Below are 12762 nucleotides of genomic sequence, written 5' to 3'. Positions count from 1 at the left end.
ACAGTATTTCAAAATAAAAAGTTAAAAGCAAAATGCATGTTATCCCCGTTCCTTATATAAGGAAAAAAATACCCTCAGACATATTTGTGTGGGTCTGTTTCTAGGTTTTCTGCATTGTTCCATTGATCTGTTGTATACATCCCTCCACCAGTAACACACTAACTTGATTGCTGTAGCTGTATAGTAAGTCTTAACATCCAGTAATTTCCCACTTTATTCTTTTTAAAAATTGTTTTAGTCTGTGTCCTTTATCTTTCTATATAAATGTTATAATAAGCTTGTCTATATCTACAAAAATCCTGGCTAAGAGTTTGATAACAATTGTGTTAAACTTAATAGATCAATTTGGGAAGAATTGACATGTGTGTTGAGTTTTTAAATGCATGAACATGATTTATGCCTCTCTATTTATAGTCATCTTTGATTTCTTTCATTGGTGTTTTTGTAGTTTTCAGCACACAAATTCTATATGTGTTTTATTAGATACTTACCAAAGTATTTCAATTTTTCGAGCAATTATAAATGGTATTATATTTTTAACTTCTGTTTCTACACATTCTTTGTTAGCCTGTAAAAATGTGATTGATTTTGGAGTTCCCTGGCGGTCCAGTGGTTAGGACTCTGTGCGTTACTGCTGAGGGCCCGGGTTTGATCCCTGGTCAGGGAACTAAAAATCCCACAGGCCTCCTGTCACAGCCAAAAAGAAAAAAAAAAGTGATTGATTTTTATGTGTTGATTTTTACCCTGTCACTTTGCTGACTCACTCATTAGTTCTAAGATTTAAAAAAAAAATTGATTCCCTGGGATTTTCTACGTGGACCATCGTGTCACCTGCACATAGGGAGGAGTTTTAATTCTTCCTTTCTGTTGAGTATGCCTTTTATTTCCTTGTGTTCCAGCCACCTGCCTGTGTATGCCGAGGTGCAGGAGCCCTACGTGTACCTGCAGAGCAGCCAGGTGGAGGTCACCAACCTCTACGTGGGCGTGCCCACCAAGACGCCTGTCACACTCATCAATGGCACACTCCTGCCCACCCAGTTCCACTGGGGCAAGGTGGGTGAGCCCACACTGTCGGGCCCTAGGCCTGCAACCCTCAGCCCCAGAGGCCTGTGTGGAGGGGGACATTGTCCCCCAGACACCTCCCAGAACAGATTATTGCCCCTGGAGCTGACTCTGCTGCCTGCCCCACGTGCCACGGCAGATGGGGCCACGTCCCTGTGCATCAGAGCCAGCTGTCCCTGTTCCCCATCACCCTGGGCCTCCCAGGGTGGCTTTAGTCCAGAGAACCCCTGACAGGGATGAGGTTAATCTGTGGTGGGAGAGGAGAGGAGAGGGACCTGTGGTTTATCCCCACTCAGGAGCACCCCACCCTGCTGGTCTTGCTGGGGGCCCCCAGTCCGCCAGCCTCCCCAGAGTATGCGGCGGTGCTGAGCCCTCTGTCTGGACCCCGGGTCCATCCTGGAAGCCCAGCACGTGACCCCACCCATGTGTCTGCCAGCTCCTGGGGCTCCAAGCAAGCTTCTGCACAGCAAAAGTCTCCCCGAGACGTGGCACGCTGGGCCCCCGTGAGGAGCGCCAGTTCAGCCTAGAGTTGACTGCTCATACCCAGGCGAGTGAGGGCTCAGGGGCCTGCATGCCCAGGAAGCTCCCCCGGCTGCCTGCCTCTGTGCCGGCCAGGAGGTCCACCCCAGACCCCTCTCCTGGGCCGCGTCAGTGGGGACGAGACTTCTTGCATTTGGGTCTGGGGTCCCCACTCCCACTGGGCCTGCTGTCTAGGGACACAGGGCCTGGATGTGCCCTGACACCCTTGGGCACCACCTTTAGCCCTCGCCAGGCCATTCTCTTTGGAGCAGGTGGGCCCAGCTTTCCAGCTGCCTGGAGATGCTGAACAGAGCTGCTGCCCACGGCGGGCCCTGTGTTGGGTGCTGCAGGGGAGTCTGAGCGGCACCCAGGTTCCTCCCAAGAAGGACACAGCTTCTCCTGGGTGCAGCCCACAGGAAGGCCATTGGGCCGAATGTGCTCAGTACTTGGGTGGTTGCCGGCTCTCTGTTTGTGGTTCTTGTGGGGAAGGAAACTTCTTCCTCGCAGGGACTAGCAGCCCCAGGTCCCAGTCCTCTCTGGCGAACATGTGGCCGGTGGGCTTTCTTACACAGCTGAGCCTGAGCTCGAGGGTGACGGCCGGGCCCAGCCTGGCACAGAGCAGACCTCACGCAGAAAGGGCTTGATTTCTATGGTAGCAGCTTCATCAGGATAAATGTGCGGCTTCTCCAGAGGTCCGCTTGGAGGGGTCTCCTTCACGTGGGGCTGCCCAGGTATTTGGGGCAGACTCACAGCCAGGAGCCCTGAGGAAGGGGCCAGGCCTCCGATGGGGGGCAGGGGTGGGCTGACAGGCCGGGTCTGGGCATAGTGACCCACTGAAGGGTCCGGGAGCCCTTCCACAGAGATGAGCCTGGACAAGACCTTTGGGTTGAGCACCCGCCCCGCCCCAAGCAGCCTCCTGTGCTGTGGGAGCCCATCTGAGGCCCCTCTGCTGAGGCCAAGCCCTGGGCTTTACCTGAGTGATGTACCCCCGGTGGGCTTCCTTATAGGACGAGTTGATGGACCTGGCCCTCCCTTGTAACGTGTTGGGCGTGAAGGAGCCACTGGTTCTGGGCATTTCCGGGAAACCCCGGGGACTGCAGGTGGCCATCGCCATCTCTACAGAGGACAGCGACAGCAGGTGAGCCCAGGGCAGGCCCGAGGCCTGGGGGCTGAGGCAGCCGTTAAAAGGACCGGCCTTGAGGTGGTACCAGCCTCCTCCCCGTGATTCCCGCGGCCGGGAAAAGGCCCCTCACAGACTCTCTGGGGACAGCCCCGCCTAGCCCATCACCGCCTTCTCTGTGGTCTTTCCCCACACACCGGAGGCGTGGTGTTCAGGCGGGGAGACGGCAGGGGACGGGGCTGTGGGTACCTTGGGCTTTCCCACATGAGGCCTGGCGACCGGGAGACAGGCCGGTCTGCCCCAGACAGGGAGAGCCTGGGGAGTTTGAGGCCTCTCTTGGCATCACAGGTGGGCGAGGTGGGAGTCTCTGTGGGGTGGCAGCTTTTTTTTTTTTTTAATTTATTTATTTATTTATGGCTGTGTTGGGTCTTCGTTTCTGTGCAAGGGCTTTCTCTAGTTGTGGCAAGCGGGGGCCACTCTTCATCGCACGCACAGGCTCAGTAATTGTGGCTCACGGGCCCAGCTGCTCTGCGGCACGTGGGATCTTCCCAGACCAGGGCCTGAACCTGTGTCCCCTGCATTGGCAGGCAGATTCTCAACCACTGTACCATCAGGGAAGCCCTGGGGTGGCAGCTTAATGAGGGCTTGGAGGATGCAGCCTGGTTTCCGGGCAGCTCTGGCGCCCCCACCCCAGGTGGTTCGCTGGGCAGGGCCAAGGGTGGCGTGTAACCGGGTGCTCGTGGGCTCGGGGCAGTGTTACCAGTGCAGAGCTGTGGCCAGGCCACCCGGAGAGGCTCCACCTGGACTTCGGCTCAGCAGTGCCGCTGCGGACCCGCGTGAATCGCCAGCTCATCCTGACCAACTGTTCCCCGATACAGACCCCTTTTACCCTCAAGTTTGAGTACTTCGGGAGCCCTGCAAACAGCCTGCGCCAAAAACCCAGCCTGTAAGTCTGGTTTCTTTCAGAGGCGGCTTCTGGGGAGGATGTGGCCTGCTGAGGTGGAGGGCTTCGGACAGGCCAGGTGGTACTGGGGCCCGCGGACGAGGGAGAAGTTATTGTAGGTGGAGGGAACTGTGCGCAGAGATACAGTGAGGCACGCTGCAAAGCTGTAGCTCGGAATCAACTGCAGTGAAAGTATTTACACCGAGAGGCTGGCTAAGTTTACCAGCACCCCGCTGCAGACGCCTCGCCACCAAAGCTCCTAAGGTGGGGGTGGGAGTGGGGGAGTGGGAGTGGGAGCTTCAAAACCACCGACTGCTGGTGTTGCAGGGCACCAGGAACAGCTCCTGAGCCATTAACTTGCCCATTGCAGAAAGTTAGCATGTGTTCAGTGCAGGACAGATGTCAGCAGGAAAGAGTGGAAATGGCCTTTTGCAGAAGGCTGGACGAGGGTTGGGGAGTCTGGGCTGGGTTTGCATCCAGGGGTCACCAAGGTGCAGAGCCTGGGGATCGGGGTCCCTGCCCTGGAGCCCTCCTGAGTTTGTTGGGAGGCAATCCCTGGGGCTGGCAGGCGGCCTGCAGCTGGGATGCTTTGGGTGGTAGGGGTGCAGCGCGAGCAAAGACCACAGACAGAGGTGAAGAGGAGGCCTGACCAGCTCTCCCCTGGGAGGAGCAGGCAGGGCCACCTTCCTCCGCTGGGCACCTGGGGGGATGCTGGTTGCCAGGGGAGGTGGCTCAGGTCTGGGGAAGGGCCCGGGTGGCTTGATGTGATTTCCATGTCCCGTCTTGTCAAGCCCCGACATGCCTCCTGCCCTGCTGAAGATGGCTCGGATGCGGGAGCTCTTGGCCAAGCGAGAGCAGCTGGGTAAGAGTCCCAGGGCATGCGCTGAGCCCAGGCCTGGCCAGAGCGGCGTTTTGCGTGGCCTTCCAAGGAGGTGGGCCAGTTGCTGCAGGAGGGGACCCTGACCAGAGACCACTTCTCAGCGTCTTTTCTAGCAAGGTCCCTGAGATGGCCGTGGCCCTCCACCTGACAGCGCCCCCCCTTTTAAACGAGGCCATGCCCTTGCCAGGGCGTACGGCTTGTGCACAGGGCCTGGCTTCGGTTTGGGAGGGGTGGTGGCTCAGAAGGGAGGGCTGAGGCTCGGCCCTTGTGGGAGGTGAGAGAAGCTGGATGCTGGGCCCCAGGCTCCCAGGAGGAGGGTCTGTTTAGCCAGACCAAGGAGAGGCTGTAGGTTGGCTGGTCTGGTTCAGTGCTTTGCTGACGCTTGAGGGTTTGGACCTCTTTCCTGCCCTGGGGCCTGAATCCCCATTCCTGGTTCTCCTGCAGAGTTTATGGAAAGCATGCTGTCCCACGGGAAAGGAGCTGCCTTCCTTCCCCACCTCTCCCAGGGCGTGCTGGGGGCCCACCAACAGCTTGCCATTGACCTCACAGCCTGTGCGAACATGTGGGGCGAGTACTGGGACAGCCTCATCTGCACAGTAAGTAAACAAAGTAAACGTGTCCCCGATCCTAGGCTACTGAGTTATTGCACAGAAGATTTTCTTGAACTATTTAGTAAATTGGGTGGGTTAGTTATGGTAGATATTTGCTTTAAATTGTGCTGTGCCCAATGACAAAGAGTTGATCACCTTAATATACAAAGCGTTTCTTAACTAACAATAAGGGGGGGGCAAAAGCATCCCAAATAGGCAAAGGGTTTGAATAGGCAACTCAAGAATGACAAAGAGAGACGGCCAGTGAACGTGAAACATGTCACCAGCACTGGTAACCAAAGAAGTGAGGGTTAAACCACTGAAATACTAGTCTTTGTGAGATTAGCAAGGTTCAAAAGTTGTCAGTGAAGATGCAGGGGAAAGATACTCAGGTGCACGGCGAGGCCGGCTGGGAAATGTGTGCCGCCCTTCAGAGGCACTTCTGCAGGGCGCTGGGGACACACAGTTAAGGTTGCCCCAAGGAAAGAAGTGGACACAGGGAACAAATAAATTCACACCAGGCTTCCTTTTCTTCTCAGCGTTGTTTGTAATAGAGGGGGGAGAAAAAAGCAAACGGTGTAAACATCCATGTCCATCAGGAGAGGAGTGGATGAAAACATTAGGCTACACCCATGCAGTGGAATTCCAGACAGCCCGTTAAATGATGCTGTAAACCTTCATTAGTAAAATTATCATATGTTGTGAAGAGAAAAGAGATTACCAAAATAAAGCATGCCCAGAATGCTCCTCATTTATATCTGTGTTTTATGCACACAAGTCTGTCTAGACAGTGGTACACTGAAATGTTAACAGTGAGTCGTGCTGGGGGGTGGGGTAGGATCATGGGTGAAATACATTCTATTTTAAATTAAAAAAAGACATTTATCGCTTTTTATTCGCAGAGAAAAATAATAAAGTTATTTCCATTTAAAAGATAAAGAAATTTAATCAAAGGGGCCATAAGAGGCCAAAGACCCCCCTCAAGCTGGGAGATCCGTGCAGTCGCACGCAGGGCTGGGTGGGAGAGCAGGACAGGGAAGCGGGGGCTGGGAGGCCAGGCCTTTGGGGGGGTCTGGGGTGAGTGTCAGACAGGGGGGAATGAGTCCCCGCCCAGTTGCGACCAAGCTTTGGGGACCCTGGGCTGGCTGGAGGAGGGAGGGCCTCGAACGGAGGGGATGGGGAGCCAGGGGTTGTGGTAGGAGCCGGTGACGAGAGCAACGCATGACTGCTGTTTTTGTAGGTGGGAGACCTGCCTCCAGCGGTCATCCCGGTGCACATGGCGGTGGTGGGCTGCCCCATCAGCTTCCACAGGACCACCCACTACACCACTGACCAGATCCAGAAGGAGCCTGTTGTCAGGTATCCCTGCCTCGCCCCCGCCCGCCTCCTGCTCTAACCCTCGAAACCCTCTGGCCTCCACCCCGGGCTGCCCACGCCAGCTCGTTGCTGTCCCGCTGGCCCAGGGCCACTTGGTGCCACCCAGCTCGAAAGCCCCAAGCCAGGGCTACCCCAGAGGAGAGAGGCCTCAGGGGGCACAGCCGTGATCTGCACATCTCCGAGGGCTTTGCGGGGACAGAAGTACCGAGTAGTCACTTGTGGTCCGAGGTCAGGGCCGGACTTGGGACCCCTCACTCCAACTGCGTTGGGGTCTGTGTGGTTGGTCAGTGCGGTTGCAGAGTGGGTGGGGCTTACTGGTGAGCAGTCCTGGGTCATGGTTCACCGGGCACCGCGTGGGGAGGGCCTCCAGCCCTGGGGCTCGGTTACTCTGGGCCGAAGACAGACCGCTATGGGGCCTCCTGCCTGCCTGAGCCCCGGCCCTCCTCTCTCAGGAGAGCTGGCCTGCGGGGTGTGTGCTGGCTGTGGCCCTGCTGACCCTCGTCTCCTGTCTCCAGGTTCGGCACCCAGGTCTCTGGAGGAGACACAGTCACCCGGATCCTTCGCCTGAGTAATTCCAGCCCCTGTGGTGAGATGCTTGCGAGAGAAATCGGGACTCTTGCTGCAGGCTCTGCCGTGTGGTGGGCCAGGCTGGGAGGGAAGATTGGGGTGGGGGAAGCTGATGGCCCACGACCTGGAGCCAAGTGGGCTGGGGTATGGAGGGAGGCCCCCAAGGGCCAAGGTCAGGACCGGCCAAGCCAGTCTTGGGTTGTCAGAGCCACTTCCACCCGAGAAGACAGGACTTATCCTTGCCTGGGGTCTCCCAGTGTCCATGGGCCACAGATGCCCTCCCCTGGTTGGGTTCACTTTGCATAGGGACAGGCACTTGTACGGGACACCTTTTCTCTTCCCTTCAGCCAGCAGCCCCTGAGCTATTTGCCAGGTGCTGTGCAAGGAGCTGGGGATACAGGGGCAACAGGACAGCAGGGGCTGTGCCTGATGGGCAGGACGGACGCGACCATGGGCTGCCAGCGTAGAGTGCACTGAGTGCAACTATGGGGGCGGCCAGAGTGCTGGGGGTCTGTGTCAAGGGCCATCAGGCTGAGGCCAGGAGGAGAGTGACCCAGCTGGGCCTGAGGGAGCGTATGGGCCACAGGAAGAGCCAGGGCCAGCTGAGAACCAGAGTCTCCTGGGGATTATTTAAAGCACCTTGAAGCTGGGTGGGCCACCCCAGACCAAGTGAACCACAGTCTCTAGTGGCAGGGCCTGGGCACTGTAGTTTTTAAGCTCCTCGGGGACTCAAGGGAACATCCTGTTGGGGGAAGAGAATGGCCACTCTGTGACCTTGCTTGTTTTTGTCCACTGGATCTGTGCATTTGGGGTGCATTGGACCACTCTAATCATATCTTAATCAAGTTCTTCTGGCGTTTGTAGTTTTGCTGTATGTTTTTAGCTTCTGTATTGTTAGATGCACTTGACAGCTAACGAGGCCTCTTATCACCCTGTAACCTTCCTCTTTGGCCCCTTCAGTGCTTAAATCCCACCTCGCCGAAGAGCAGCATTGCTCCCGCTGGTTGTATACTGGCATTTGCCTGGTATGTCTTTGCCCATCCCTCTGTTTTCACCTTTTATGACTTTGATGTGTGTTTCTTTGTAAACAAACAGCCGAGCGCTGAGCTTTAGAAAACCTAATCTATGTATTTCTTCTTATTTTATGATTTGTTTCACTGTTATTTTTCTACTTTCTTCGTTTTGCTTTTGGTGACTTCTGTTTTCCCTTTGTTTGATTTGGGATTTCTCTTCTACTTTCCTGGTTACCGTTGCTTCCTTGGGGCTCATCATCACACGCACATTTCTCCGTACCTGAAAGTGAGATTGTCCTCTGCACTTGAGAGTATGGAAGCCACTGGTGGCCTTGGTGAGAGTGATTCCGTGCGTGAAAGAGGCAGATACCAGGTAGTAACCCTAGGGACTACAAGTTCAGGGACCACGCGTGGGCATGTCTTCACCAGGCATTCATTCCCCAGGGGCGAGCCATGAATCCGAGGTGAGCTGGGAGTGGGGGGAGGCGCTCATGGATTGTTTGTCCTCCAAGCTTGCTGTGGAGAGGAGAGGTGGTACTGGAAAGGTCTGGCAGAGGGAAGCTTGTTTAAGTGCTGTGGGGAAGCAGCCAGGAGAGAGGGGAGATGGGACACATCCGGCCCCTGAGAAGAGGGGTGTAGGGATGGGGTAGATGCAGATAGATGGGGGGCTCCGGGCAGGACTTTTTTCTGGGAGGTGAGGTGGGACCACCCACTGAGTGCCAGAGGAGACCAGGGAAGACAGTGTCGTGGTGCAGGTAGGCAGGGACGGCTGAGCAGGAAACAGTGATGGGCAGAGTGGGCACCGTTTGGGTTGGGGACATAGTTATGGGAGTGGCACATTGTTTAGAACGCGGGGGACTTGCTCACTGGGGCCTAGATGGTCGGTTCCGTTCCCCCAGGGTTAGGTTTTTGCCCAGTGGGTACAAAGATGGGGGCAAAGAGAGATGAGAATCCTGGCCAGACAGTTGCCAGTGGCAGCCCCCAGAGACTCGCCTGGCTGGGGAAGGAAGTGAAAGCAGGCAGGCGCTAAAGGATGGAGGAGGGGAGGAGGCAGGGGACACGGGGAGTGAAGGGCCCAGGGGTCAGCAAAAAGGCCAGAAGGAAAGGAAGGTGTGGGGAGAGCACACAGGGAGCCGGATTTCTGCATCTGGACATGAAACCTGGTCTTGTGATCCAGAGGGCAAGGGCTGATGGAGCTGATGGCATAAGCCTGTAGACTCTCCTAAAACAAGAATTGCCTGCAAGTGACATTGGGGAGCCAGGCCCCCTCCACCCTGAGTGTGGGAGACCCGGCAGCCTCCGGGGGCTGCAGGGAGTCGGGGGGGGCCCAGGGAAGAGTCTGCTCCTTCCTTATCCCTCGCCTCTCTCCCCCATGTCTGCCCCAGACATCCGCCTGGACTGGGAGACCTACGTTCCAGAGGCCAGGGAGGACCGGCTGCTGGAGCTGCTGGTGTCCTATGGGCCACCCTTCCCGCTGCGGGACCAAGCTGGGAACGGCCTCCTGTGCCCTGAGACCAGCAGCTCCTTCTGGTCCCCAAGTCCCTCTGACGTGTCCAAGTCCAGCCGTGAAGCTGCCCAGTCTGTGAGCAGGGGTGGCGGGAGGGCTGCCGGGCTGTGGCCAGTGGGCCTCGAGCCTGCGTGAGCCTCAGCGACTCCTGGACCACAGGCTGAGGGCGGCTCCAGTGCCGGCGCCTCCCAGGAAATCATCTCGGTCACCCTGCAGGGACGTGAGGGGGTGCCCTCTGACGAGCTGTTCTCCATCAGCCCCAAGCAGGTGGTGAGTTGGGGTGGGGCCGGGAGCTCTGGGCGGGGGTGGGGGTCGGGGGGGCCGGGGGGGGGTGTCCCCCTGGCCGGGAGGGACAGGCGGCGCTGAGGCTGCTGTGTGTGTCTGCCAGGTGGTCCCCGCAGGGGGCAGCAGCACCATCCGCATCTCCTTCACACCCGTGGTCCTGGGCCCCGACGTCCTGCACAAGGTGGAGTGTACTGGCTCCGCCCTGGGCTCCATGAGCTTGGATGACGAGGTGAGCGCTCCTGGCCTGGGGAGGGCCCCCACCACTGCCTCTCCCTGGGGCAGCTCGCCCGCTGCCTGCTCAGCTCGGGCGCCCGTGATCGGGCTTGTGCTCGGCAGGTGGAGAGGGAGCTTCCGGGGAGGAGGCGCCGCCTGCCGGGCTCGGCTGTGGGACCCGTGAGGCTGCACCTGCAAGGCTACGTGAGGCCCGCGCAGTGAGTCGGCTGGGCTGCCTGGCCTCCCTGCGGCCCGCTGTGGGGGTCAGCCTTCCCTGGCACTGCTGGGGACCAGACAGGGTCCTGGGAGCAAGAGGATGGGGACGGGAGGGAGAAGCTGGCGGGTGAGCCCAGGGAAAGGCCGGCCAGGGTCAGCTGGGCCCCAGAAGCCCAGCCGTGCCTGTCGCTGGCAGGCTGAGCGTGGAGCTGGACTCCGGCGGCAGCATGGTGTTCTGGCACCAGGCCAGCGACCTCATCCCCGAGCAGCGCTGTGCTGGGGTGAGTGTGCTGCACCCCCCCCCCCAACCGGCCCTCCCGAGCTACCTGGTCCTCAGACGTCTCCCGCGGCCCCCTGTGGGGCACAGGCCTGACAGTCCGGGTCCCCTCCCCCGGGACCCCCCACCCCCCACCCGAGTCAGAGGTTCCGGAGGGCAGAATTGAGTCCCCTCCCCGACCTCTGTGGCCGCCCAGGTGCTGAGTGAGCTGGTGACCACCCAGCACCTGAAGCTGACCAACACCACGGACATCCCACACTACTTCCGGCTCCTGGTCTCCAGGCCCTTCTCTGTTTCTCAAGATGGAGTGAGCCGCAGCCACAGGGCTCCCAGCCCCAGCTGGAAGCAGGAGCGCAAGGAGGGGACAGCAGCAGCCGGCAAGCAGCTGGTACTCTACCCACAGGAGAACATGCTGGTCAGTGGGAGCTTCTGTGGTCCCTGCCTACAGTGGGCACACTCACCTGGGCTGGGGCTCACCTTCCTCTCACGTTTGCGCATGCAGCACCCTCCAGGTCGGGACATAGACACAGACAGTGGTGTCCACACACGAACCACACGCTTGGCCCCGCCGTGCGCTGTGCGCTCAGGGGTGGACACCCATCACACGCACCATGTCCAGCAAACCCCTCCGCATGGGCCCTCCACGCGCAGGAACGCCCAGACCTATCAGTGTGGACACTCGCGAGTCCCCTCCACCAGTGTCCTGGTCCTGCGAGCACCTCCACGCAGCACAGACCCCCCCTTCTTGTGTGCCCTCACGCAGGGTTTCATCACCATCTTTCCATAAACATAAGGCACACCAGAAACACAGTTCCCCAGGCCCCACTGCCAGAGATGAGAAGATCTGGGCTGAGGCCCAGGAACACGTTTCCCTAACAGGTGCCTTTGATGAATCTGTGGATCTGGGTCCACAGACCTGGGTTGGGGAGCCCCGTGTACAAGCCCCATCCTGTTAGGCCCAAGTTACACCCTGGACCCCAGATACCCACTCATGCTCCCCCAGCCCCCTCCCCACAGCCTCCAGGGTGGCCCCTGAGGAAGGCAAAGCTGACTGCACATCCTCTGCTTAAAACCCGGCAGGGGCTCCTCACTGCCCCCAGAACAAAGACACAGGCCTGACTTGGGCCTACGGGCCTGCCCGCAGCCCTGGTCACGCGAGTGGAGCCGCCCAATCCTCCGGCCTCTCAGCTCCCGAGGGCCGCTCAGCCCTGTCCCCGGTACTGACAGCTGTTGGGCGGGGAACAGGGCACAGGGTGAGGAGTGAGTGCACCAGGCAGGGTCCGCAGGAGGGAAGGATGGAGCTCTGGGCGGGGAGGCTGCCGCCCACCTCCAGCAGTCTGAGGTGACGGCTTGTCCACATCTGCTCAGGTGAATGTGTCCTTTTCCCTCTCCCTGGAGCTGCTCTCCTATCAGAAGCTCCCGGCTGACCAGATGTTGTCTGGAGTGGACATTCAGCAGAGCGCGAGTGGAGAGAAAAAGATGGTCTTCACTCAGAATCTGCTTCTGGAATACAGCAACCAGACCACTCAGGTGAGTCCCAGGCCTGCCTCGTGTGTTCAGGTGGGGTCAGAGGAGGACAAACCCCAGTTGTCTGCCCTGGAAGAGGCCTGGCACGTGGGGAGATGAGGGTCATCCATCCTTACCTGTCTTAGGAGCTCAGAGCGAGGTGGGGTGCTGTAGGGTGCAAAATCAGGGAAGGCTTCCTGGAGGAGGAGGTGGCATGCGAAGCCTGCATGCTGTTTAAGAGAGAGAGAAGGGAAACCAGGCCAAGGGAATGGCCTGATGGGTGGGGACTGAGCAGCTGAGGGACGCCTCCTGGGCTCGTGCGGGACTGCGAGCACCAGGTGAGAATACCACGGGCCTCGTTCTGGTTCTGTGGACTGTGACAGCTCCACACCACAGCCCCTCCTGCCCTGAGTTGGAGAGGCCAAGGGAAAAGGTTAGATGGCCCAGGGCCCAAGGGGAGCAGAGGGCTAGATGAGAGGGGAGAGGAAGGCAGTAGGGCGGCCCGACCAGGGAGCAGAAACCACAGAGCTGGATCCAGGGCAGGGGTGGCAGGGGAGTCAGAGGGGAGCAGATGGCGCCTTCCTGGCCCTTTTCCTGCCCAGAATCCCACCAGCATTCCCCGGCTTTAGATGACAGCGCTGGCCCCCTTCCACCAGCTGTGGTGCTGCCTGTACGTCCCTCAGAAGC

At 58.6% G+C, this 12762-nt stretch overlaps 1 protein-coding gene across 1 annotated transcript in view; it reads left to right on the top strand.

Moving 5' to 3' along the window:
- The window catches only part of DLEC1 (DLEC1 cilia and flagella associated protein), a gene marked incomplete at its 5' end in the record, with an annotated part of 91786 nt that overhangs the window by 78133 nt on the left and 891 nt on the right, over positions 1 to 12762 (top strand). The window contains 15 exons of the mRNA XM_082848453.1: positions 900 to 1053; positions 1499 to 1609; positions 2589 to 2719; positions 3456 to 3647; positions 4436 to 4506; positions 4969 to 5120; positions 6355 to 6473; positions 7007 to 7077; positions 9457 to 9653; positions 9738 to 9848; positions 9967 to 10092; positions 10200 to 10294; positions 10489 to 10573; positions 10766 to 10984; positions 11938 to 12099. Coding sequence (XP_082704579.1) covers positions 900 to 1053; positions 1499 to 1609; positions 2589 to 2719; positions 3456 to 3647; positions 4436 to 4506; positions 4969 to 5120; positions 6355 to 6473; positions 7007 to 7077; positions 9457 to 9653; positions 9738 to 9848; positions 9967 to 10092; positions 10200 to 10294; positions 10489 to 10573; positions 10766 to 10984; positions 11938 to 12099 — 1996 coding nt within the window. The remainder of the gene's footprint in view (positions 1 to 899; positions 1054 to 1498; positions 1610 to 2588; positions 2720 to 3455; positions 3648 to 4435; positions 4507 to 4968; positions 5121 to 6354; positions 6474 to 7006; positions 7078 to 9456; positions 9654 to 9737; positions 9849 to 9966; positions 10093 to 10199; positions 10295 to 10488; positions 10574 to 10765; positions 10985 to 11937; positions 12100 to 12762) is intronic.

The sequence above is a fragment of the Leucopleurus acutus genome (assembly GCF_964270905.1).
Source record: "Leucopleurus acutus genome assembly, chromosome: 10".
Classification (NCBI taxonomy): Eukaryota; Metazoa; Chordata; class Mammalia; order Artiodactyla; family Delphinidae; genus Leucopleurus; species Leucopleurus acutus.
This window is presented reverse-complemented; position numbering and strand designations above follow the sequence as displayed.